The following is a 26,976-nucleotide window of genomic DNA, read 5'->3' as shown; positions in this document are numbered from 1 at the left end:
AGAGCATATGCCATAATTTATATATATTTTTGAGATGGAAAAATGCAGTTTTACAAATGCTAGAAACGTGGCTTTCTAAGGAAAGATTGTGATCAAATAGCACACCTAGGTTCCTAACTGATGACGAAGAATTGACAAAGCAACCATCAAGTCTTAGACAGCGTTCTAGGTTATTACAAGCAGAGTTTTTAGGTCCTATAATTAACACCTCTGTTTTTTCAGAATTTAGCAGTAAGAAATTACTCGTCATCCAACAAAGTGTTCAAGTCTATGCAAAAGAATGTTGTGGTCAATTGTGTCAAACGCAGCAGGTCTAAATCCTGACTGGAAATCCTCACAGATACCATTTTTCTCTAAGAAGGAATATAATTGTGAGGATACCACCTTTTCTAGTATCTTGGACAGAAAAGGGAGGTTAGAAAAATAGAGATAGAGCTGTACAAGAAGGGTAACAGAATGATGTAAAAAAGAATAGTACCAACGTAATTATCATCAAATGTTAGCTTAGTTCCCAAACTCTTTAAAAGTTAATGCATTTTATCAGTCGGTGAATGCTTTTGTTTTATTTTTTACTGTAGTAAAAGTTTTTTTTTTTTTTAGGTGTACTGACTCTCTTTTACATAACAACAGTTTTACTACAAATTCCATGGTTAAACTAAGGTTAGCATAGCAATGGTTCATTTGTGGTTACCATGGCTCAACTATAGTAACCATGTTTTTTTTTTGGGGGGGGGGGGGGTTAATTAGTGGTAAACCATGGTTCATTTTCATAAGGTGTACAACATCAGCTGTTATACTTTTCTAAGAAGACCGTAAAATCTATCACTTTGATGTCATGGCTCTTTAACACAGGGACTCTTTTATTGTTATTTAAACACTTCTTTTTGACATGTCGTAATTGTCACTGATGCACACTGACCAGAAAACACATCACTGTAGACTGTTTTTGAAAAACTCCCATTGTAATACATTGTTTTTATGTGAGATATTGATCAGCAGCATGAGTTAGATGTGAAAGTGACTCACATGCAGCAGTTTGCAGCAGCAGCAGCAGCATCAGTCCAAAGATGAGCATCATTTCTCTAAAGTCCAGTTTCAGAAGAACTCAATCCCAGCAGAAGAGTGTGACGCTGCTTCAGTCACACAATCCTCGCTCTGACAGAAGAAGCGACTGACACTCATCTGTGCAAACAATAAACTTTTTTAAACTACTACACAGTTTCTGTGAGAGAAGAGGAAGTTGAGATCATTCACAGGTTGGGGTCTAAAACAGGGTCACAGGAATAAATAAAACATACGTATGCTTTACCATCAAGGTGGGGAATTTCCATTGACTAATGCTTCTGCAGTTTTAAATTTTCATAAAGACTTTTAGATTTAATATATAACAGGTGCAATAGGAGATCTTGGAAAATGCTAAAATTAGCCTGATAGCACTGAAAGCGAAGGTCCCACCCTCCCTGCAATCGCCGTCCAAAACCATGCCCCCGAACGCATTTATGTTCACAGACCAGAATACCAGAGACAACATTACTATAATAGGCTATATCATCGGTTCCCAATTCCAGTCCATGTTCCAAAGTGAAGTAAACCCCTGCTCAGGGAGTAGGGAGCAATGAACACCTTGTAGGGATCATATAGATAAGAACAGAGGTCATCTAACGAGCTCACATCTAACGAGTTGGTCATCTGAATTGGGTGTGTTAACTAAGCGAGACATGCAAAATATGTGCGTGAGCACTGGAATTGGGAACTGCTGAGCTACATCATGTGTCATTAACCAGTGAGAAATCTTTAAATGTACTAAAATACCAGGAAGGAAGACCGGGTCGTTGATGTTTGTATGCCATTCTCGCTCTGTCTGCACAGTATACGTGAATGTGCTTTTGACTTAGCACAGAGTTATGCAGATATGTTGACAGGCATAAATAAATTTAAACCACTTAACTTAATGATTGCTATCAGGATGTGAAGAGACATTCAACCAGTATAACAAAAATTGTTTCTGAAGACGTATTACACCTTTAATAAGCTTTTTTTTTTGTCACCCTTTGTGTCATTATTATGAACTTTTAGTTGTGGTTTATTCAGTTCCTGTCTTCCTTCCTGTGTAGTCACTAGCACTTGTGTCCTTATTATTTAATCATCTTCACCTGTCTGTCCTTTGTTAGACACCCTACTTAAGTTCTGTCTGTTTATTCCTTTGTGTGGAAATATATCAGTGGGTTTATTAAAGATGTTCTGGATCCAGATTGGAGCTTGTGTAATTCTTAGTTAACAAGGGATGTAAATCCCGTGGCAAAACAGAGAAACAAATAGAGACATAATTAGCATAGCTGCTGTTCCAACAAAGTAAAATTAAATAGTTTAACCCAAACTAAAGAACAATAATATGCGTTTGATCAGATACAACTGCAGTCGCAAATTATGAGATGCATTATTTGAATGCTTGGTGAAAGAGATGTGTTTTTAATCTAGATTTAAACAGAGAGAGTGTGTCTGAACCCCGAATATTATCAGGAAGGCTATTCCAGAGTTTGGGAGCCAAATGTGAAAAAGCTCTACCTCCTTTAGTGGACTTTGCTATCCTAGGAACTACCAAAAGTCCAGCGTTTTGTGACCTTAGGGTGCGTGATGGGTTGTAGCGTGGTAGAAGGCTAGTTAGGTACGCAGGAGCTAAACCATTTAGGGCCTTATAGGTAAATAATGATAATTTGTAACTGATACGGAACTTAATAGGTAGCCAGTGCAGAGACTGTAAAATTGGGGTAATATGATCATATTTTCTTGACCTGGTAAGGACTCTAGCTGCTGCATTTTGGACGACCTGTAGCTTGTTTATTGACGAAGCAGGACAACCACCTAGAAGTGCATTACAATAGTCCAGTCTAGAGGTCATGAAAGCATGAACTAGATTTTCTGCATCAGAAACAGATAACATGTTTCGTAGCTTGGCAATAAGTATCATATGTATGAGAAAACTGCATATTATATTCACGTCAAACGCATATGTAACAGGTAGTGCTATGTACTGCACCATAGCTACTCTTTCTCTGTGTGTATAAACTGTTTGTCAGAATACACACTATGGACCAGAACTCTAGATTCGCTACATAGGGCAAAATGAGTTAAAACACATTAACACAAAAAACACAGACAGACCAGGAAAATGACTTGTACTAAATTGTTTCCTTTTACTTTTCAGCAAAATTTAAAATTATTGTAAAATAAAATGAATTAACAATAAACAATACAATTGTATAAACAATTAAATTGTCTTTCTCTTTCCCTTTAAGAAATGTATGGTTTGAGCTCCTTGGTAGTTACTTGATCTCATTTTATATATATATATATATATATATATATATATATTCGTATTATATTTATTTACTTTGGTATTTAAATCGTGTTTTTGTATATATCAATTTGTTATAATCTTAGATTAAATTTTGCTGTTTATGTAATTTTTCGTGTTCTAATTTATTATCGTTTTTGTTGGAGCTTTGTTTCTTATTAGATGGGTTGAATTATAACCTTTACCCAAAAAAAAGGAAATACAATTCAAACAACAGATTACTTCAAGAAAAAAAATAACAACTTAACTGAAAATAATACAATACTTGACAGTAATTCAGTAGATAAACAGTTGTCTGTCGATGGAACAATTGTGTGTTTGTGTGCAAAACTGTCTGTAGTGCAACAATTGTCTCTTTACGATACTCAGTGTTGAGGTAATTGCTGAGAAATACCACTTAGGATGAATTCCACTTGTGACGTCAGACAAGGCACTGATCACTCAACGAATCACAGGATTTCTTGTCTCTTTTTAGGACTTTTCAGCTGGGTGGCTCGCCATCTCAGGATCACAGCTTATTTCGGAATCTCAAAAAAAAAAAACCTGACCTGTTTATACAAACAGCGCCATTATCATCATAAACATCATAGACAATTAGTATGACTTTTAAACTAAATATATATTTCGTATATTAACTAAACCAAGTGGAAAATACTATTTGAGCATTTTTGTTACTCAAAGCATAACAAATCATTCTCATAAATGATATAACTGCTTATTTAGCATTTGTAAGGTCTTCTGCAATTATGCGTCTCATTACAGTGACGTAATACACAGCGCCCGTCTTATGACAAACGTCACGCTTTAATTATTATAGTTAAATTAATTATTTTAATGTTCAAGATACAGCAGAACGACTTTGGCAACACATCTTGTTACTTGTCTAAACAGATTGAGTGAGAATATAATTATTATAAATTACATTTATTTTTCTGATCAGCTCAATTTTGACCTGGGTTACACATGCATATCCTATGCATGCTAAAGTCAATGTTTTCGTTTCAATACCACAATTTTCTATTTGTATTTGGTGTACTATTTATACTCATTTTCTTGAGACCGTGCTCATCAGATTGGATCAAATATTGAAAATGGTTTATTCAAAAGAAATAAATAGTTTAGTTTCTACCATCACTACCAGTAAGAAGTACATTTCAGTCCAAACTTGTGGCACAGTTATCAGGGTGTTGTAAATCTAAATGCATTTTTAGTTAAATGAAAAGGCCCGTTTCACACTTGACATGTAAGGCGTAAATACTTAATACCTAAAATCCACAATGAATCCTGATGTTTTTGGATCAAATGTACTCTAGTCCTTCTTAAAAGTTTTGAACAAAATTAAAGTTGATCAAAACCAACAGGCTATATGATTAAATCCAATTGTTTTTTGGGTTTTTTTTTCTCTCGAGAATCATTTGAACCAGTTGCTTTGGAAGGATACACACTGGTGATGCCTGCTGGTCAGATGTAAATACAACAAGAACTCAAACCAAACATGGATCAAAACAGCAATTACAAACCAATTGCAAATTAATTATTGAAAATGTAATCAAATTAACAAATCATCTAATGCCAATGTTCTTTTATTCACTTTTCTTTTATTTACTTGATTTGTTCATTTTATGGAGTGCTTGACTTTGGCAGTTTGATACGCCGCTAAATTTGGTTCTTAATTTATCTTTTAGTGCTCAGTCCTGTTCAGTACCCACACAGTAATACACTTTACAAAAGCATTGTACAACCGAATTAACTTAATTCAGGAATTTGACACCTAACCCCTAACCCTAAGTGACATCTTGACAACCTGACCTAACTCTTATGAAATAAAGGAGCTTGAGACTTTTGACTGGAGATACAGTTTAATTTCAAAAGCATTTTATTTTCATTTTACTTACCACATGCCAAAGTTCCTTTTAATTTCAAAACTGACTCCACTTACAAATGAATATAAAATAGACATCTGTGTCTAAACATGTTAAAAATCATAAAATACAGAAGATCTGCTGCTCTCATGAATCTTCTGCTGTGTGTTCATGTCCTTCTCTAAATCTTCTCATCCTCACTTTCTGATCTTCCGGTTTCTTTCCTAAACGCATCACATCATCATCATCATAATTATCATCGCACTCTTAATATCTGCTTGTCAAATCCATAATGATGATGATAAACTTTTCTCACCTGATGTGTGTCTCATGTAGATGTGAAAAGCTCCTAACAGACCGAACAGAACCATCAGCTGAAGACACCAGACCAGAATAAACATATCAATCAATCAATCAATCAATCAATCAATCAATCAATCTGTGTAGTTGATATCTCACCAGGACAGGGTTTGAGTCTAATGGTCTTCTGTGCGTGACTGACGTGGTTCTTCACGCTGCAGCTGATGTCTCCATCAGTTCCCTCATCCAGATCAATGCTGGTGTTTCCATCCATCAGTGGATCTCCATTCAGAGTCCAGCTGTAGAGGAGCTGATCTCCCTCAGAGGAGCAGAACACCCTCATCACCCCACTGGAGGAGCAGATGATTGACACTTCCACTGAGCCAATAGGAGCTGGAGGGAGGGACACATCACAGTCACATGACAAACACAGAATCTTGTTCTTCCACACTACCCATACTATTACTGGAGTATGTAGTGTGTTTACTGTGTGCTACAAGAATAAAAACCTTCACAGAGATTCAACTGATTCATTGCATGAGAGAGAGATCTTTGGAGAACATGAGATTGTAAGAGTCTGATGAGAGAGTTTCTGTACCTTCAACAATCACTTGAAGATCTCTAGATGTTTCTGAGCCGTCTGAGTGAGAGAGTTTTAATCTGTAATTCCCTGAATCTGCTCTGATCACACGGTTTATTATCAGAGTCCCATTAATGACTGTCACTTCAGGTCTGTTATTATAAAGATCACATTCAGTCTTCCTCATCCTGCAATTCTTTACTCTACAAACTGGATCATCTGCTGTGTTGTTGTTTATTCTCTTTATTATCCGCAGATCATATTTACTAGCGTCCTGCACCATCATCAGATTGAGTTTGTGTCCCAGAGCTGTGTAACAGTGATCAGACTGATCAAAACTGCAGTTTAACTCCAGACCTGAAGAACAAAACACACACACAAACTCTATAAAGCATATATTTTTATTTAGAATATCTGTAAAAATCAGTTTTTTTATTTATTTATTATTTTTACATTTCAAACAAATGCAGTTTTCTTTTACGTTTTCCATATGCAGCAATGTTCTTTTCCACGTTTATTTGAAGTTATTAATTTTGCCACTTTTATCCAAAAGATGTTTTAGTTTTTAAATCCAAAATTATTATAATCTTTGCTGCTACTCTTATCTTCAGTTATTTATAGTTTGAAGTGCTTTTTTCTTTTGAACTCTTTCTCAAAGGCCAGCAGTATCTCCTACCATTAAGGAATCTGTTTTTCAAACTTTCTATCATTCTCTTCTCTCTCTGTCCTGCTTAGATCCAGTTTGTTTTCTTCATTCAAGACAGTATGAAAAACCCATTACAGAGTTTCTAGTAACTTTTCGGACTATAAGAAGTGTTGATCATTTTGCAGTTCACAGTGAGCATTTTATTTCCCTATATATTTCACTCTTTAATAGACATAATGCATTCTAAATTGTCACATTTAATTATAAACAATATCTTTGTTGTCTGACTCATTTTCTGAGGTAACACATTATTAACTATGAAGATTTTTACCAGAGAGAATATACGGGGGGAAAGTTACAAACAGAAATCATGATAAATCATAACATCCATGAAACCAGAAAGCTGATATGTTAGATATTATAATAATAATTTTCATGATATATTTATATACAAATCAGGCAACCAGTGATGCACCCACTGAGAAACCTGATGAAAGTGCTCTAGTTATTGGTGATTCTATTGTACGGAACGTGAATATAGAGACACCAGCCACCATAGTCAAATGTTTACCGGGAGCCAGAGCACCTGACATCTTGGCAAATTTAAAAGTGCTGGCTAATGCTAAACGTAAATACAGTAAGATTGTTATTCATGCCGGCGCTAATGATGTTCGACTTCGCCAGTCGGAGATCACTAAAAATAACATTAAAGAGGTGTGTGAACTTGCAAGCACGATGTCAGACACTGTAATATGCTCTGGTCCCCTCCCTGCTTACCGTGGTGATGAGATGCATAGCAGATTGTCATCACTCAATGGCTGGATGTCTAAGTGGTGCCCACAGAATAACATAGGTTTCATAGACAATTGGATGAGCTTTTGGGGCAGACCTGACCTGTTTAAAAGAGATGGTCTTCATCCCTCCTGGGGTGGCGCCATTCTTCTCTCTAGAAATATGGCAAATAGTCTTAGTGTTTATACTTGACTAACTGGGGCCCAGGTCAGGAAGCAGACAGACTGGCTAAACCGACCGTCTGCTAGCTGCCTCCCGTCACAGAGGTCAGTTAATTCTCAGCACATAGAGACTCTTTCACCTAGATATCACACTATAGAGACTGTGTCTGTTCCCCGAACTAGAAAATACAAAAAACGTCCAAACCAAGTTAAGATTAACAATTTAATTGAGGTTCAACAAATAAAAAACAGAAGCAATATGGATAAACAAATGATAAAGCTTGGCTTATTGAATATCAGATCCCTTTCTACGAAAACACTTTTTGTAAATAATATGATCACTGATCATAATATAGATGTACTCTGTTTGACAGAAACCTGGCTAAAACCTGATGATTACATTATTTTAAATGAGTCCACCCCCCAAGATTACTGTTATAAACATGAGCCACGTCTAAAAGGCAAAGGTGGAGGTGTTGCTTCAATTTATAACAACATTTTCAGGATTTCTCAGAGGGCAGGCTACAAGTATAACTCGTTTGAAGTAATGGTGCTTCATATAACATTATCCAAAGAAACAAATGTTAATGATAAATCCCCTGTTATATTTGTACTGGCTACTGTATACAGGCCACCAGGGCACCATACAGACTTTATTAAAGAGTTTGGTGATTTTACATCCGAGTTAGTTCTGGCTGCAGATAAAGTTTTAATAGTTGGTGATTTTAATATCCATGTTGATAATGAAAACGATGCATTGGGATCAGCATTTATAGACATTCTGAACTCTATTGGTGTTAGACAACACGTTTCAGGACCTACTCATTGTCGAAATCATACTCTAGATTTAATACTGTCACATGGAATTGATGTTGATTGTGTTGAAATTATTCAACAAAGTGATGATATCTCAGATCATTATTTAGTTCTGTGCAAAATTCATATAGCCAAAATTGTAAATTCTACTTCTTGTTACAAGTATGGAAGAACCATCACTTCTAACACAAAAGACTGCTTTTTAAGTTATCTTCCTGATGTATCCAAATTCCTTAGCATATCCAAAACCTCAGAACAACTTGATGATGTAACAGAAACTATGGACTCTCTCTTTTCTAGCACTTTAAATAAAGTTGCTCCTTTACGCTTAAGGAAGGTTAAGGAAAACAGTTTGACACCATGGTATAATGAGCATACTCGCACCCTAAAGAGAGCAGCCCGAAAAATGGAGCGCAGCTGGAGGAAAACAAAACTAGAGGTATTTTGTATTGCTTGGCGGGAAAGTAACATATCCTACAGAAAAGCATTAAAAACTGCTAGATCCGATTACTTTTCTTCTCTTTTAGAAGAAAACAAACATAACCCCAGGTATTTATTCAATACAGTGGCTTAATTAACGAAAAATAAAGCCTCAACAAGTGTTGACATTTCCCAACACCACAGCAGTAATGACTTTATGAACTACTTTACTTCTAAAATCGATACTATTAGAGATAAAATTGCAACCATTCAGCCGTCAGCTACAGTATCACATCAGACAGTGCACTATAGACCCCCTGAGGAACAGTTACACTCATTCTCTAATATAGGAGAGGAAGAATTGTATAAACTTGTTAAATCATCTAAACCAACAACATGTATGTTAGATCCTATACCATCTAAGGTCCTAAAAGAGGTGCTTCCAGAAGTCATAGATCCTCTTCTGACTATTATTAATTTCTCATTGTCATTAGGATATGTCCCCAAAACCTTCAAACTGGCTGTTATTAAGCCTCTCATCAAAAAACCACAACTTGACCCCAAAGAACTAGTTAATTATAGACCAATCTCGAATCTCCCTTTTCTGTCCAAGATACTAGAAAAGGTGGTATCCACACAATTATATTCCTTCTTAGAGAAAAATGGTAAATGTGAGGATTTCCAGTCAGGATTTAGACCGTATCATAGTACTGAGACTGCTCTCCTTAGAGTTACAAATGATCTGCTCTTATCATCTGATCGTGGGTGTATCTCTCTATTAGTTTTATTGGATCTTAGTGCTGCGTTTGACACAATTGACCACAACATTCTTTTGCATAGACTTGAACACTTTGTTGGCATCAGTGGAAGTGCATTAGCATGGTTTAAATCGTACTTATATGACCGCCATCAGTTCGTAGCAGGGAATGAAGATGTATCCTATCGATCACAAGTGCAGTATGGAGTACCTCAAGGCTCAGTACTAGGGCCGCTACTCTTCACGCTTTATATATTACCCTTGGGAGATATCATCAGGAAACATGGTGTTAGCTTTCACTGTTATGCTGATGATACTCAGCTCTATATTTCTTCGCAGCCCGGTGAAACACACCAATTTGAAAAACTAATGGATTGCATAGTCGATATAAAAAACTGGATGACAAGTAATTTCTTACTGCTAAATTCTGAAAAAACAGAGGTGTTAATTATAGGACCTAAAAACTCTGCTTGTAATAACCTAGAACACTGTCTAAGACTTGATGGTTGCTCTGTCAATTCTTCATCATCAGTTAGGAACCTAGGTGTGCTATTTGATCGCAATCTTTCCTTAGAAAGCCACGTTTCTAGCAATTGTAAAACTGCATTTTTCCATCTCAAAAATATATCTAAATTATGGCCTATGCTCTCAATGTCAAATGCAGAAATGTTAATCCATGCATTTATGACCTCAAGGTTAGATTATTGTAATGCTTTATTGGGTGGTTGTTCTGCACGCTTAGTAAACAAACTACAGCTAGTCCAAAATGCAGCAGCAAGAGTTCTTACTAGAACCAGGAAGTATGACCATATTAGCCCGGTCCTGTCAACACTGCACTGGCTCCCTATCAAGCATCGCATAGATTTTAAAATATTGCTTATTACTTATAAAGCCCTGAATGGTTTAGCACCTCAGTATTTGAATGAGCTCCTTTTACATTATAATCCTCTACGTCGGCTACGTTCTCAAAACTCAGGCAATTTGATAATACCTAGAATATCAAAATCAACTGCAGGCGGCAGATCCTTTTCCTATTTGGCGCCCAAACTCTGGAATAACCTACCTAACATTGTTCGGGAGGCAGACACACTCTTGCAGTTTAAATCTAGATTAAAGACCCATCTCTTTAACCTGGCATACACATAACATACTAATATGCTTTTATTATCCAAATCCGTTAAAGGATTTTTAGGCTGCATTAATTAGGTAAACCGGAACCGGAAACACTTCCCATAACACCCTATGTACTTGCTACATCATTAGAAGAATGGCATCTACGCTAATATTTGTCTGTTTCTCTCTTGTTCCGAGGTCACAGTGGCCACCAGATCCAGTCTGTGTCCAGATCAGAGGGTCACTGCAGTCACCCGGATCCAGTACGTATCCAGACCAGATGCTGGATCAGCACCTAGAAAGGACCTCTACATCCCTGAAAAACAGTGGAGACCAGGACAACTAGAGCCCCAGATACAGATCCCCTGTAAAGACCTTGTCTCAGAGGAGCACCAGGACAAGACCACAGGAAACAGATGATTCTTCTGCACAATCTGACTTTGCTGCAGCCTGGAATTGAACTACTGGTTTCGTCTGGTCAGAGGAGAACTGGCCCCCCAACTGAGCCTGGTTTCTCCCAAGGTTTTTTTCTCCATTCTGTCACCGATGGAGTTTCGGTTCCTTGCCGCTGTCGCCTCTGGCTTGCTTAGTTGGGGACACTTCATCTACAGCGATATTGTTGACTTGATTGCAAATAAATGCACAGACACTATTTAACTGAACAGAGATGACATAACTGAATCCAATGATGAACTGCCTTTAACTATCATTTTTGCATTATTGACACTGTTTTCCTAATGAATGTTGTTCAGTTGCTTTGACGCAATGTATTTTGTTTAAAGCGCTATATAAATAAAGGTGACATTGACATTGACTTTCACCCTCCCGGCTATCTGTAATGGTTTTCTCTTCACTTCCTTCCCCCAAACTGTTTGCATCTTTGAATGCTAACAGTGCTACTGATACTTTCTGCTCCACTCTTACATCTTGTTTAGAAACTGTTTGCCCCTTATTTTACAGGCCAGCCCGTAACACCCCTTCTGCCCCTTGGTTATCTGATGTTCTCAAAACTCTTCCTTTCTAATCACCCTACTACTTGCCCGCTTGATCCTATTCCATCTCATCTCCTTCAAGCCATTTCTCCTGCAACCTGCACTCACTCACATCATCAACACTTCCCTCCACACTGTTGTTTTTCCCATATTATTTAGACAGGCTCGTATAACTCCACTACTTAAGAAACCCACCCTCAACCCATCTCTTGTAGAGAACTACAGGCCAGTTTCCCTTCTTCCTTTCATTGCAAAAACACTTGAACGAGCTGTGTTCAACCAAGTCTCTACATTTCTCACACACAACAACCTCCTTGACAGCAACCAATCTGGCTTCAGAAGTGGACATTCAACTGAGACTGCCTTGCTTTCAGTTGTTGAAGCTCTAAGACTGGCAAGAGCGGAATCCAAATCTTCAGTACTTATCCTGCTTGATCTGTCCGCTGCTTTTGACACGGTTAACCACCAGATCCTACTATCAACCCTACTGGCAAAAGGCATCTCAGGAACCACACTTCAATGGTTTGAGTCGTACCTATCAGATAGGTCCTTCAAAGTATCTTGGAGAGGTGAGGTGTCCAAGTCACAACATATAACTACTGGAGTGCCTCAAGGCTCAGTTCTTGGACCACTTCTCTTCTCTGTCTACATGGCATCATTAGGTTCTGTCATTCAGAATAGTGGCTTTTCATACCACTGCTATGCTGATGACACTCAACTCTACCTCTCATTCCATCCTGATGATCTGACGGTAGCTATTCGCATCTCAGCTTGTCTAACAGACATTTCTTGCTGGATGATGGACCATCACCTTCAACTCAACCTTGCAAAGACAGAACTACTTGTGATTCCAGCAAACCCATCGTTTCATCATAATTTCACCATCAAGTTAGGCACATCAATCATAACTCCTTCAAAAACAGCTAGAAGCCTTGGAGTTATGATTGATGATCAGCTGACTTTCTCAGACCACATTGCTAAAACTGTCCAATCCTGCAGATTTGCTTTATTCAACATCAAGAAGATCAAGCCCTTTCTTTCGGAACATGCTGCACAACTCCTTGTTCAAGCTCTTGTTCTGTCCAGGCTAGACTATTGCAATGCCCTCTTGGCAGGTCTTCCAGCCAGTTCTATCAAACCTTTACAATTAATCCAGAACGCTGCAGCAAGATTAATTTTTAATGAGCCAAAAAGAAGCGGTTTATCAATTTACACTGGCTTCCAATAGCTGCTCGCATAAATTTCAAGCCATTGATGTTTGCCTACAAAACTACCACTGGCTCTGCACTCATTTTCCTAAATTTGTTACTACAGACTTATGTGCCCTCTTGAATCTTGCGTTCTGCAAATGAACGTCGCTTGATTGTGCCATCTCAAAGAAGTACAAAGTCACTTTTATGGATTTTTAAATTAAATGTTCCTTCCTGGTGGAATGACCTCTGACCTCCTTAGCCATCATCAAGAATCGGCTTAAAACCCATCTCTTCCATCTTTATTTGATCCTCTAACTTTAACACTCACTATTCTAATTCTATTCTTTAAAAAAATCTAACTACCTTTCTAATCTTTTTGTATTCTATTTTCTTTTAATTTATTATGCAATATGTGTGTGTGTGTGTGTGTGTGTGTGTGTGTGTGTGTGTGTGTGTGTGTGTGTGTGTGTGTGTGTGTAAAGACCTCTAACACTAGCTTGCTCTATCCTTTTTTTTCTCTCTGTTTACTTTTTTATTTATTATATTATTTAAAAGCCAATGCTACGTGTATTGTGTTAACCTAACTGTGACTTGTTATAGCACTTATATATCATTGCTCTTTTTGTTGTTTTTGATTGCTTCCACTGTCCTCATTTGTAAGTCGCTTTGGATAAAAGCATCTGCTAAATTAATAAATGTAATATTTAAGATACACACACTGATCTTTGCTACACTAATCTTTTTATGTATATATGAAGTTGATATCTGTAGATGAACAGACATGATCTCACCAGGACAGGGTTTGAGTCTAATGGTCTTCTGTGCGTGACTGACGTGGTTCTTCACGCTGCAGCTGATGTCTCCATCAGTTCCCTCATCCAGATCAATTCTGCTGTTTCCATCCATCAGTGGATCTCCATTCAGAGTCCAGGTGTAGAGGAGCTGATCCCCCTCAGAGGAGCAGAACACCCTCATCACCCCACTGGAGGAGCAGATGATTGACACTTCCACTGAGCCAATAGGAGCTGGAGGGAGGGACACATCACAGTCACATGACAAACAAAGAATCTTGTTCTTCCACACTACTCATACTATTACTGGAGTATGTAGTGTGTTTACTGTGTGCTACAGGAATAAAAACCTTCCCAGAGATTCAACTGATTCATCTGCATGAAAGTGAGATCTTTGGAGAACATGAGATTGTAATGAGTCTGATGAGAGAGATTCTGTACCTTCAACAATCACTTGAAGATCTCTAGATGTTTCTGAGCCATCTGGGTGATCGAGTCTTAATGTGTAAATCCCTGAATCTGCTTTGATCACACGGTTTATTATCAGAGTCCCATTAATGACTGTCACTTCAGGTCTGTTATTATAAAGATCACATTCAGTCTTCCTCATCCTGCCATTCTTTACTCTACAAACTGCATCATCTGCTGTGTTGTTTATTCTCTTTTGCATCTTCAGATCATATTTATTAGCATCCAGCACCATCATCAGAATGAGTTTGTCTCTCAGAGCTGCGTAGCAGGGATCAGACTGACCAAAACTGCAGAACCGGTCCAGACCTGAAGAACAACACACACACACAAACACACATTACTCTATTATTTACATTTTGTAATTTTTTTCATCACGGTTGGCCTATTTTTATTTTATTTAACATAACCTCTTGTATTATGAATATTGTTCATTACATATCAGTGTTCAGTAACTAATATTTCATATAAATAAACAACAAAAGGCACAAGTCCCACTACAGTTAGCTGTTTTTCAATTCAAGGCCGATTGCATGACCATGGCGAGACAAAGACTGTCCCTATTTCAAAGGCATCTTCAAATTCGCCGTTTTTTTTTTTCATTTAACAAAAGATACCACAGATGGATCCAAAGCATCCATTCACTCAAAAACGCTGATTCATTACGGAATGAAACAAGTTTTTAAACATGGAAATTATTTTATACTTTGTTTTAACTTTGCACACCGTCTTACGAGGCTCAACCGATAAACAACCAGGGAAACATTGGCACTTCTAAAATGTTGCTTTCATCAGCAGATATGGACATGTCAAAATTATTTATTATCACTAATTTATGAACTGACCTAAAGAATATTTCTCTCAAAATTCACTACTCAATAATACCTACTCTAATAGACTGATAGCTTATAAAAGCCACAGCCGTTGTTACTTGTTTTAATGTGACTTTTTCAAATTAAAAGCGGGGGCTTGGGCTCAGATATTAAACTGTCAAATTGAGATTTGAATCCTTTTATGGAAGAAGTATTTTAACACACAAAATGTTTAAGGCACTCTATGTTTTGCAGATGGATCCGTACGCCTCTGGTCTCAGTCGCTCTGTAACAGCATGAATGTTTCTTATTCATATACACACTTGTACCATCAAAGTCAAAGTCAAAGTCACCTTTATTTATATAGCGCTTTAAACAAAATACATTGCGTCAAAGCAACTGAACAACATTCATTAGGAAAACAGTGTCAATACTGCAAAAATGATAGTTAAAGGCAGTTCATCATTGGATTCAGTTATGTCATCTCTGTTCAGTTAAATAGTGTCTGTGCATTTATTTGCAATCAAGTCAACGATATCGCTGTAGATGAAGTGTCCCCAACTAAGCAAGCCAGAGGCGACAGCGGCAAGGAACCGAAACTCCATCGGTGACAGAATGGAGAAAAAAACCTTGGGAGAAACCAGGCTCAGTTGGGGGGCCAGTTCTCCTCTGACCAGACGAAACCAGTAGTTCAATTCCAGGCTGCAGCAAAGTCAGATTGTGCAGAAGAATCATCTGTTTCCTGTGGTCTTGTCCTGGTGCTCCTCTGAGACAAGGTCTTTACAGGGGATCTGTATCTGGGGCTCTAGTTGTCCTGGTCTCCACTGTCTTTCAGGGATGTAGAGGTCCTTTCCAGGTGCTGATCCAGCATCTGGTCTGGATACGTACTGGATCCAGGTGACTGCAGTGACCCTCTGATCTGGATACAGACTGGATCTGGTGGGCACGGTGACCTCGGAACAAGAGAGAAACAGACAAATATTAGCGTAGATGCCATTCTTCTAATGATGTAGCAAGTACATAGGGTGTTATGGGAAGTGTTTCCGGTTCCGGTTTACCTAATTAATGCAGCCTAAAAATCCTTTAACGGATTTGGATAATAAAAGCATATTAGTATGTTATGTGTATGCCAGGTTAAAGAGATGGGTCTTTAATCTAGATTTAAACTGCAAGAGTGTGTCTGCCTCCCGAACAATGTTAGGTAGGTTATTCCAGAGTTTGGGCGCCAAATAGGAAAAGGATCTGCCGCCTGCAGTTGATTTTGATATTCTAGGTATTAACAAATTGCCTGAGTTTTGAGAACGTAGCGGACGTAGAGGATTATAATGTAAAAGGAGCTCATTCAAATACTGAGGTGCTAAACCATTCAGGGCTTTACAAGTAATAAGCAATATTTTAAAATCTATGCGATGCTTGATAGGGAGCCAGTGCAGTGTTGACAGGACCGGGCTAATATGGTCATACTTCCTGGTTCTAGTAAGAACTCTTGCTGCTGCATTTTGGACTAGCTGTAGTTTGTTTACTAAGCGTGCAGAACAACCACCCAATAAAGCATTACAATAATCTAACCTTGAGGTCATAAATGCATGGATTAACATTTCTGCATTTGACATTGAGAGCATAGGCCGTAATTTAGATATATTTTTGAGATGGAAAAATGCAGTTTTACAAATGCTAGAAACGTGGCTTTCTAAGGAAAGACTGCGATCAAATAGCACACCTAGGTTCCTAACTGATGACGAAGAATTGACAGAGCAACCATCAAGTCTTAGACAGTGTTCTAGGTTATTACAAGCAGAGTTTTTAGGTCCTATAATTAACACCTCTGTTTTTTCAGAATTTAGCAGTAAGAAATTACTCGTCATCCAGTTTTTTATATCGACTATGCAATCCATTAGTTTTTCAAATTGGTGTGTTTCACCGGGCTGCGAAGAAATATAGAGCTGAGTATCATCAGCATAACAGTGAAAGCTAACACCATGTTTCCTGATGATATCTCCCAAGGGTAACATATAAAGCGTGAAGAGTAGCGGCCCTAGTACTGAGCCTTGAGGTACTCCATACTGCACTTGTGATCGATAGGATACATCTTCATTCACTGCTACGAACTGATGGCGGTCATATAAGTACGATTTAAACCATGCTAATGCACTTCCACTGATGCCAACAAAGTGTTCAAGTCTATGCAAAAGAATGTTGTGGTCAATTGTGTCAAACGCAGCACTAAGATCCAATAAAACTAATAGAGAGATACACCCACGATCAGATGATAAGAGCAGATCATTTGTAACTCTAAGGAGAGCAGTCTCAGTACTATGATACGGTCTAAATCCTGACTGAAAATCCTCACATATACCATTTTTCTCTAAGAAGGAATATAATTGTGTGGATACCACCTTTTCTAGTATCTTGGACAGAAAAGGGAGATTCGAGATTGGTCTATAATTAACTAGTTATTTGGGGTCAAGTTGTGGTTTTTTGATGAGAGGCTTAATAACAGCCAGTTTGAAGGTTTTGGGGACATATCCTAATGACAATGAGGAATTAATAATAGTCAGAAGAGGATCTATGACTTCTGGAAGCACCTCTTTTAGGAGCTTAGATGGTATAGGGTCTAACATACATGTTGTTGGTTTAGATGATTTAAGAAGTTTATACAATTCTTCCTCTCCTATATTAGAGAATGAGTGGAACTGTTCCTCAGGGGGTCTATAGTGCACTGTCTGATGTGATACTGTAGCCGACGGCTGAATGGTTGCAATTTTATCTCTAATAGTATCGATTTTAGAAGTAAAGTAGTTCATAAAGTCATTACTGCTGTGGTGTTGGGAAATGTCAACACTTGTTGAGGCTTTATTTTTCGTTAATTTAGCCACTGTATTGAATAAATACCTGGGGTTATGTTTGTTTTCTTCTAAAAGAGAAGAAAAGTAATCGGATCTAGCAGTTGTTAATGCTTTTCTGTAGGATATGTTACTTTCCCGCCAAGCAATACGAAATAACTCTAGTTTTGTTTTCCTCCAGCTGCGCTCCATTTTTCGGGCTGCTCTCTTTAGGGTGCGAGTATGCTCATTATACCATGGTGTCAAACTGTTTTCCTTAACCTTCCTTAAGCGTAAAGGAGCAACTTTATTTAAAGTGCTAGAAAAGAGAGAGTCCATAATTTCTGTTACATCATCAAGTTGTTCTGAGGTTTTGGATATGCTAATGAATTTGAAAACATCAGGAAGATAACTTAAAAAGCTGTCTTTTGTGTTAGAAGTGATGGTTCTTCCATACTTGTAACAAGAAGTAGAATTTACAATTTTGGCTATATGAATTTTGCAAAGAACTAAATAATGATCTGAGATATCATCACTTGGCTGAATAATTTCAACACCATCAACATCAATTCCATGTGACAGTATTAAATCTAGAGTATGATTTCGACAATGAGTAGGTCCTGAAACGTGTTGTCTAACACCAATAGAGTTCAGAATGTCTATAAATGCTGATCCCAATGCATCGTTTTCATTATCAACCTGGATATTAAAATCACCAACTATTAAAACTTTATCTGCAGCCAGAACTAACTCGGATGTAAAATCACCAAACTCTTTAATAAAGTCTGTATGGTGCCCTGGTGGCCTGTATACAGTAGCCAGTACAAACATAACAGGGGATTTATCATTAACATTTGTTTCTCTGGATAATGTTATATGAAGCACCATTACTTCAAACGAGTTATACTTGTAGCCTGCCCTCTGAAAAATCCTGAAAAACTTCATCAAACTTTTATACAAATGCAATATCATGCTCGTAGTCATGCGATATCATTCTATATCAGCACGGCAGCATTTCAGCTGTGGATGTATTATTATTGATTATGACAGATAAAAGGTGACTGTAATTTCAAACAGTAATACTAATTTGAAAAATTAGCAATATTTTTGACTGTCAATTAAATGTTATTTCCATGAAGTATCAATATATATTACATTATCATTTTACATTTTTTACATATATAAAGAAATAACTGAGAATGGGCCACTACATTTTTTAATCATTTTTAAATAATTCAAAGGACTGCACACATTTATTTCACTTACACATCATTTACCACACCACAAGATATTATTCAAATGTTTTATTTCAAGACATTTGTCAGGTTATTTTTCACATAGCTCTCTTTTGTCTAGAGCTAATTTCTTCTGCTTTGTATCCCAAGGCTTCATTGCTAATTCCAAAAGAGCGAGTATATGAAGACAAATGCAGTTATCAGAGAGAGCAAGAGATAGCGTCTCTCTCTCTCTCTCTGTGTTTGGGTGTGTGTGTGTGTGGGTGAATTGCCTGCATCTGTGCATCTCTCAACAGTGTCCAAAGCAGTGTCTCTGCCAATAGTGAAAGTGTAAGTTTATCTGCTTCAAGAACAGTCCTGTTATTAACTCACTACTGAGAAATGTCTTGTAGTTTTTTGGTTGTGAGCTATTCTTTGAGTGTTTGTCTGTACAGTATGTGTGTGTGGGAAAGCAGAATAAAAAATTGTGCTTTATGTAGATGATAATTCAGGTAACTTAGTGGGAATCTTTTTTTACTCCTATTAGTAATTTCTTTGCTTGGTCAGTCTCTTTTTGGGTTTTGGTTCAATTGCTGTTGTGAGGACTGAAATAACTGAAATCATTTAAAGTGATGTGGATCTGTAATATGGGCGACAGATCTTCTTCAAAGCTGTGTTTACATAAAACTAATTGCACAGAACAATATAAATTATAATAAAAATGTGCAATAGCTGAAAAGAGATATTGTTTTACAACTCTTCAGCACAATTGTTTTAATAATGACATTAGATATTTTGGTAGACATATGATGTTGACATCTGATTCATCGAAATTATCTCACCAGGACAGGGTTTGAGTCTAATGGTCTTCTGTGCGTGACTGACGTGGTTCTTCACGCTGCAGCTGATGTCTCCATCAGTTTCCTCATCCAGATCAATGCTGCTGTTTCCATCCATCAGTGCATCTCCATTCAGAGTCCAGCTGTAGAGGAGCTGATCCCCCTCAGAGGAGCAGAACACCCTCATCACCCCACTGGAGGAGCAGATGATTGACACTTCCACTGAGCCAATAGGAGCTGGAGGGAGGGACACATCACAGTCACATGACTGTCTCCACTCATTATGAGTCAATATTAAGACATTTGTAAACAACATATCTGATATGATAGCTGGACTCACTGAATTAAACATGCAGCATAGATCTGACAACAATATAGAAAATTATTATTATTATTTTTAATAGTATACAGTAAACAACATGCTAGTATTTCATTTTGAAAATAGTCATAGTATGTGGAAAGCGCTGAGGAATTCAATTAAATTCTTGCAGACTTTCAATAATAGGCTGCAATAAAAATCAGCATGAGAGTGAGATCTTTGGAGAACATGAGATTGTAATGAGTCTGATGAGAGAGTTTCTGTACCTTCAACAATCACTTGAAGATCTCGAGATATTTCTGAGCCGTCTGAGTGAGAGAGTTTTAATCTGTAATTCCCTGAATCTGCTCTGATCACATGGTTTATTATCAGAGTCCCATTAATGACTGTCACTTCAGGTCTGTTATTATAAAGATCACATTCACTCATCCTCATCCTGTCATTCTTTACTCTACAAACTGGACCATCTTCTGTGTTGTTGTTTATTCTCTTCATTAACATCAGATCATATTTACTAGCGTCCTGCACCATCAACAGATTGAGTTTGTGTCCCAGAGCTGTGTAACAGTGATCAGACTGATCAAAACTGCAGTTTAACTCCAGACCTGAAGAACAAAACACAAAATGAAATGCACCAAAATCTATAAACATCATTCATTAAAATCAGACTCAAATTACACAAACATACACATAATTAAAGTTCAGATGAAGATACACATCAAACAGACTCTTGATCTGATCTCAGTTCATCTTAATAATTCTCATATTCATCATAAACAGATTTTGTGATTTGTGTGTCTCCTGACTTACTACTAATTAGCAGGATGCTGAATATAATCAAGTTACTGGACAGATTTAACTGGTTTAGTGTGTAATAAAAAAACAAATTAACTGTTAAAATAAAACATTAATTTTATTTAAAAACAGGCACTTTCTGACATGTCTTGATCTGACATCAGATTTAATGGACTGACAATTTTATGAATCCTTCCTAAAACTTTCAGCAAAACAGACATGACAAAAGAAACATACACGTCCTCTCACATTTTTAAACACTCCATTAATATAAACTACAGACCGAAAAAAAAAATCTTTGTCTAGATCACTACAGACTCTTAATGTAGTATTGCAACCAGACTGTTGAATTAATGTGCTAATTGCTGTCAATAAATATGGGGGAAAAAATAATGTGTTAAAAATAACAACACAATTAATTCACCCTGCCCCATCCAGACCTGTCCGTCATATTACACTGATGCAGTTGCTGATGAACGTAATGCAGGATGACTGACTGTGTGAGGAAGACTATTTGAATGCTGTTATATGCCACTTAAATTAAATGGCAAGAGTTATTTATATCATATACAGTTTAGCACTATCACGTTTTTTCTCAATATTTGCACAATTCCAAATGTAATACTAATTGTATATAATAGTTAAAAAGCAAGAAGTTAAAATTGTGTTAAATTCTAAACACAATACTCTCAATATTGTCTGTTTAACTCAATTTAACAAATTCCAAGACATGCAGCCTGGAAAAAATAGCAGAGATTATGATTCCTTAAGAAATGGGATGCACTTTCACAGGTGAGAATGAGTTGGTTTGTGTTTTATTATGTATTCAATATAACTCAATATAACATGTTTGGTAAGTTTTCAAAACATGCAACTTTTTAAGGTTGCTTTAGCTAAAGCCTTCATCTTGTATTGTGTTAAACAAAATCATCTACTGAACTCTCGTGCAGATATAGATCAGCTTTCTCTCACACAATTAATCCACATTACATTGCAATCCTGCACTGAAGCTGTACTTGAGACCAAAAATATCCAATAAATCATCATGTTCAGGAACTTTTGTGCCCCGAAATCATGAGATGTTGAGGAAAAATTTGTGTTGCAAGTTCATTAAATAGGATACTGTATCACACATAATTTGTGTAAAATGTTAATTTTTGCACATTTTATTGGTACAGAGATCGTTATGTGTATTTTGTAAAACATTTGCAACTGCTTTTTGTCACGATCGGTGTTACAAAGAACCACGGGTATACAGAGGGCCAGAAAAGAAAAACATGGGGAACAGGCACCAGAATGTAAACACAAAACAGGAAGACCAGGAGAGAGGAGGACCGGAGGAGGTACAGGGGGAGGGACGGAGGGCCAGACTAACAGAAAGGAACAGGGACAGAAATTAACACAAAAACCACAGGAAAAGAAAACATGAAGCCCCCCAGGGCGGAGCAGAAGACCACCACACCCTTGTGGTCAACGCCAGAGTCCTCCAGGGCGGAGCGGAAGACCACCACAACCTTGTGGTCAACGCCAGAGTCCTCCAGGGCGGAGCGGAAGACCACCACAACCGGGTAGTCAGGGCAAGCGCCCCCCAGGGCGGAGCAGAAGACCACCATGTCCGCGTGGTCAGAGCGGAAGCCCCCCAGGGCGGAGCAGAGGACCACCACGTCCTCCTGGTCGACGCCAGATTCCCCCAGGGCGGAGCAGAGGACCACCACGTCCTCGTGGTCGATGCCGGAGTCCAACAGGGCGGAGCAGAACGCTACCCAGTGACTTGACCTGACTCAGAAAGGTCCACGATGACTAGCCTTGTCTCTGGAAAGTCCATGGTACCTAGCCCTGGCTCTGGAAGGTCATCAGTGACTAGCCCTGACTCTGGAAGGTCAACTGGAACCTGACTTGATTCAAGAGGAACAACTGGAACATGACTCGACTCTGGATGATCAACTGGAGCTAGCCCTAACTCTAGAGGGTCAACGGTAACTAACCCTGACTCTGGAGGGTCCACAAACATCTGACTCGACTCTGGAGGGTCAACTGGAACCTGACTCGACTCTGGACTGCCTGTGGAGACGTGAGACGCCTCGGCTTCGGGCACCGCCTCTGGAACGGACTCAGGCACTGCCTCGGTCACGTCCTTGGGAGCGGCCTCGGGCAAAGCATCGGGAGCGGCCTCGGGCACCGCATCGGGAGCGGCCTCGGGCACCGCCTCGGCCTCCGGAACAGCAACTGACACCGCCTCGGCCTTTGGGCACCGCCTCGGCCTCCGGAACAGCAACGGCGCTGGGCTGGCGGCCATCTTGTGCTGTGGCGCTGGGCTGGCGGCCATCTTGTGCTGTGGCGCTGGGCTGGCGGCCATCTTGTGCTGTGGCGCTGGGCTGGCGGCCATCTTGTGCTGTGGCGCTGGGCTGGCGGCCATCTTGGGCCAAGAATCTGGATCGGTGACAGACTTGGGCATTGACGCTGGGTTAGCGGCCATCTTGGCGGAAGAGACAGGAGTGGCTGGGGCATCCCACGGAAGCCTATGCTGCAAGAAGTACATGAATTCCCAGAATTCCAGTGTCTCTAAATGCCCCATCTCCTCCTGAGAAACTGGATCATCCAGCCCGCTGTTGAAATAATCCTTCAGGGCCGCATCGTTGTATCCCATACCCTCGGCCAGGGACCAGAACACCTGTGCCAGGGCACCCACCTCATTGCCCTCTTGGCGGAGGGCGATCAGCCGGAGATACTTAGCTCTCCGCTCCGCCATTTTGGCTGGGGAACGGGAAAAAGACATACCGCTGGATCTCAGTGTGACGGAGTCCTTCTGTGACGATCGGTGTTACAAAGAACCACGGGAGAGATCCAAGTGCAGGTATGTGACTTTATTAAAGGGCAAATCCAAAGGGTAAACAGTCCAGGCAGGGTCAAAACCAGAGAATCCAAACATAAACCAAAACAGATGAGAACACACAGCAAGGGCAAGACAACGGGTTTAACATGAACATTAAACAAGGACTCCGTGACACAGACTCAGACAGACCGGGTATAAATACACAAAAGGATAATGGGGAAACAGGAGACAGGTGGGGAACAATCAATTAACTCAAACAAGGAGGAAGGTGACCAAATAAGGGAACAGGAAGTGGTAAGGTGACAGACACCGTGGAAAAGGAGGACACCTAGTGGAAACCCAGGAAACACAACCCAGACACTGTGACACTTTTTATCACTTAATTTGAGGCTATTCAAATTTCATAGGGACACCTGAATAGAAATGTATATAAACAAAAATATTGTGTGTACAAAGGGTGTTTAATGAAGCGTAAATAAAGTGAACCAAACATCAGCACGCCCACCTCTGTGTCACCATTGGAACTAAAGTGCATATTTCAGTAAAAATGATTTACGGATAAATAAATATGGAAAATATTGGAGCACAAAGCTCCAATTCATAAAGAGTTGAGTGAACAAGTCTAAAGTAGACTTTTGTCAGTCTGTGAGAGACGCATTCAGAATCAGGACATGGTCACTGTCTAGTGGGCTTTGTTTTTAAGTGCATAGCTAATGGCATTCGCTATATATATATATATATATATATATATATATATATATATATATATATATATATATATATATTTTTTTTTTTTTTTATTTATTTATTTATATATATATATATATATATATATATATATATATATATATTTATTATATATATATATATATATATATATATATATATATATATATATATATATATATATATAGTGTCCATTAAAAACACAAATAGTAGTAGTTTGTCTCAAAGCTTGTCTACTATTTACTCAAAAATATTCAGATAAGTTTTCCTCACAAAAAGAACACATGGTTTTAGGGCAGATTGGGAAGCAGCAATTTTGAGAAGTGAAAGTGGATTTGTATGGTTAAAAAAGAGAAGTTAGACAGGAACAGCGATCTGTAACAGAAGAGGAGCGGAAAAGATGAACCATGTGATGAGTTTTGAAAAGAACAGCTGAGCAAGCAAAGAGTTTACAATAAATGTTAACTAAGTTAACATTTGCAAGCTCTCAAAAGGGAAAGTAAAATGTTTTAATCAGTCCGTGAATGATATTTACATTTTCTGATATAGAAGTACAAAAATCACTTGTTATATGTGGTCTAAGAAGACTGTATACCAACTATACCATCCTCTTGATTTCAAGGGTCTTTACTGTGACTTAAACACTTTCTCTGACATATTATAATATTTCACTAATACACACAGTTGAAGGTCAAAAACTATACTGATATATCAATGCAGACTCTTAATGAGCTATTATATTCATCCTAGATTGATCTGATTCAGCATGATAAGATGAGTTTGATGTGAAAGTGACTCACATCCAGCAGTTTGCAGCAGCAGCATCAGTCCAAAGATGAGCATCATTTTTCTAAATCCAGTTTCAGAAGAGCTCAATCCCAGCAGAAGAGTTTCAGATTGAGTTGCATGCAGTGTCTTCACTGACAGACAGCAGCTCTACTGACAAATCAGGAAATTACATGACTTTAAAAAAGAAAGAAAGAGGGCATTCCCCATTATGAGGGGTGGTTATATTACATCAAAATCCATTGAGAGAGAGAGAGAGAATTTGAATTCAGCTTTATTTTTACAATTAAATTATGTTATATTTATATAAAATATACAGGTGCTGGTCATATAATTAGAATATCATCAAAAAGTTGATTAATTTCACTAATTCCATTCAAAAAGTGAAACTTGTGTATTATATTAATTCATTACACACAGACTGATGTATTTCAAATGTTTATTTCTTTTAATTTTGATGATTATAACTGACAACTAAGGAAAATCCCAAATTCAGTATCTCAGAAAATTAGAATATTGTGAAAAGGTTCAATATTGAAGACACCTGGTGTCACACTCTAATAATTTAATTAACTCAAAACACCAACAAAGGCCTTTAAATGGTATCTCAGTCTAGTTCTGTAGGCTACATAATCTAAGACTTCTGACTTGACAGTTGTCCAAAAGACGACCATTGACACCTTGCACAAGGAGCGCAAGACACAAAAGATCATTGCAAAAGAGGCTGGCTGTTCACAGAGCTCTGTGTCCAAGCACATTAATAGAGAGGGGAAGGAAAGGAAAATATGTTTTCACAATGATCGAGTCTCGAGATCCAAGTGCGAGGGCAAAAATGGTTTATTTTGCATATCTCAGTATAGCAATCAATTAGAAACGTAGGAAGACGATGGCATAACTCCAGATAAATATCGTCCAGGCAGCTCAAGCTGCAGTGACTCTAACCCAGCACAGGAATCTCAGGTGGGCGAGGAATAAGGTCCAGAAAATATCAACTGGAGGAAGAGGAACAACAACTAGACAGGAGAGACAGACGAGAATTAACGAACCAACAACACGAACAGGATTGCCAGCCAACTAAAAGGCAGCGCAAATGAGCTGCAGCTGGCGCTCATAGACCACAGCTGTGGTGCTAGTTAACAGACGCACTCAATCAGACAGAGACACAAGATGAATGCACAGACCGATGAACTGTGACAGATGTGCTAGAAAAAAAAAGTGTACAAGCAATAGGGATAACCACAACCTGGAGATGATTGTGAAACAAAACCCATTCAAAAATGAGGGGGAGATTCACAAAGAGTGGACTGCAGCTGGAGTCAATGCTTCAAGAACCACTACGCACAGACATATCCAAGACATGGGTTTCAGCTGTCGCATTCCTTGTGTCAAGCCACTCTTGAACAACAGAACAAGCAGAAGCGTCTCGCTTCAAAAAGGACTGGACTGCTGCTGAGTGGTCCAAAGTTATGTTCTCTGATGAAAGTAAATTTTGCATTTCCTTTGGATATCAGGGTCCCAGAGTCTGGATGAAAAGAGGAGAGGCACACAATCCACACTGCTTGAGGTTTAGTGTAAAGTTTCCAC

General features: G+C 38.3%; 1 protein-coding gene across 1 annotated transcript in view; it reads right to left on the bottom strand.

Moving 5' to 3' along the window:
* Positions 1-26,976, bottom strand: part of LOC132109356 (uncharacterized) — a 271,659-nt gene that overhangs the window by 201,716 nt on the left and 42,967 nt on the right. Inside the window, exons 9-10 of the mRNA XM_059515376.1 lie at positions 20,519-20,838; positions 6,116-6,454 (exon numbers count right to left, since the gene is read on the bottom strand). Coding sequence (XP_059371359.1) covers positions 6,116-6,454; positions 20,519-20,838 — 659 coding nt within the window. The remainder of the gene's footprint in view (positions 1-6,115; positions 6,455-20,518; positions 20,839-26,976) is intronic.

This window comes from Carassius carassius, chromosome 29 (genome assembly GCF_963082965.1).
Source record: "Carassius carassius chromosome 29, fCarCar2.1, whole genome shotgun sequence".
NCBI lineage: Eukaryota > Metazoa > Chordata > Actinopteri > Cypriniformes > Cyprinidae > Carassius > Carassius carassius.
The sequence above is the reverse complement of the archived record's forward strand: the minus strand, read 5'-3'. Positions and strand labels throughout refer to the sequence as shown.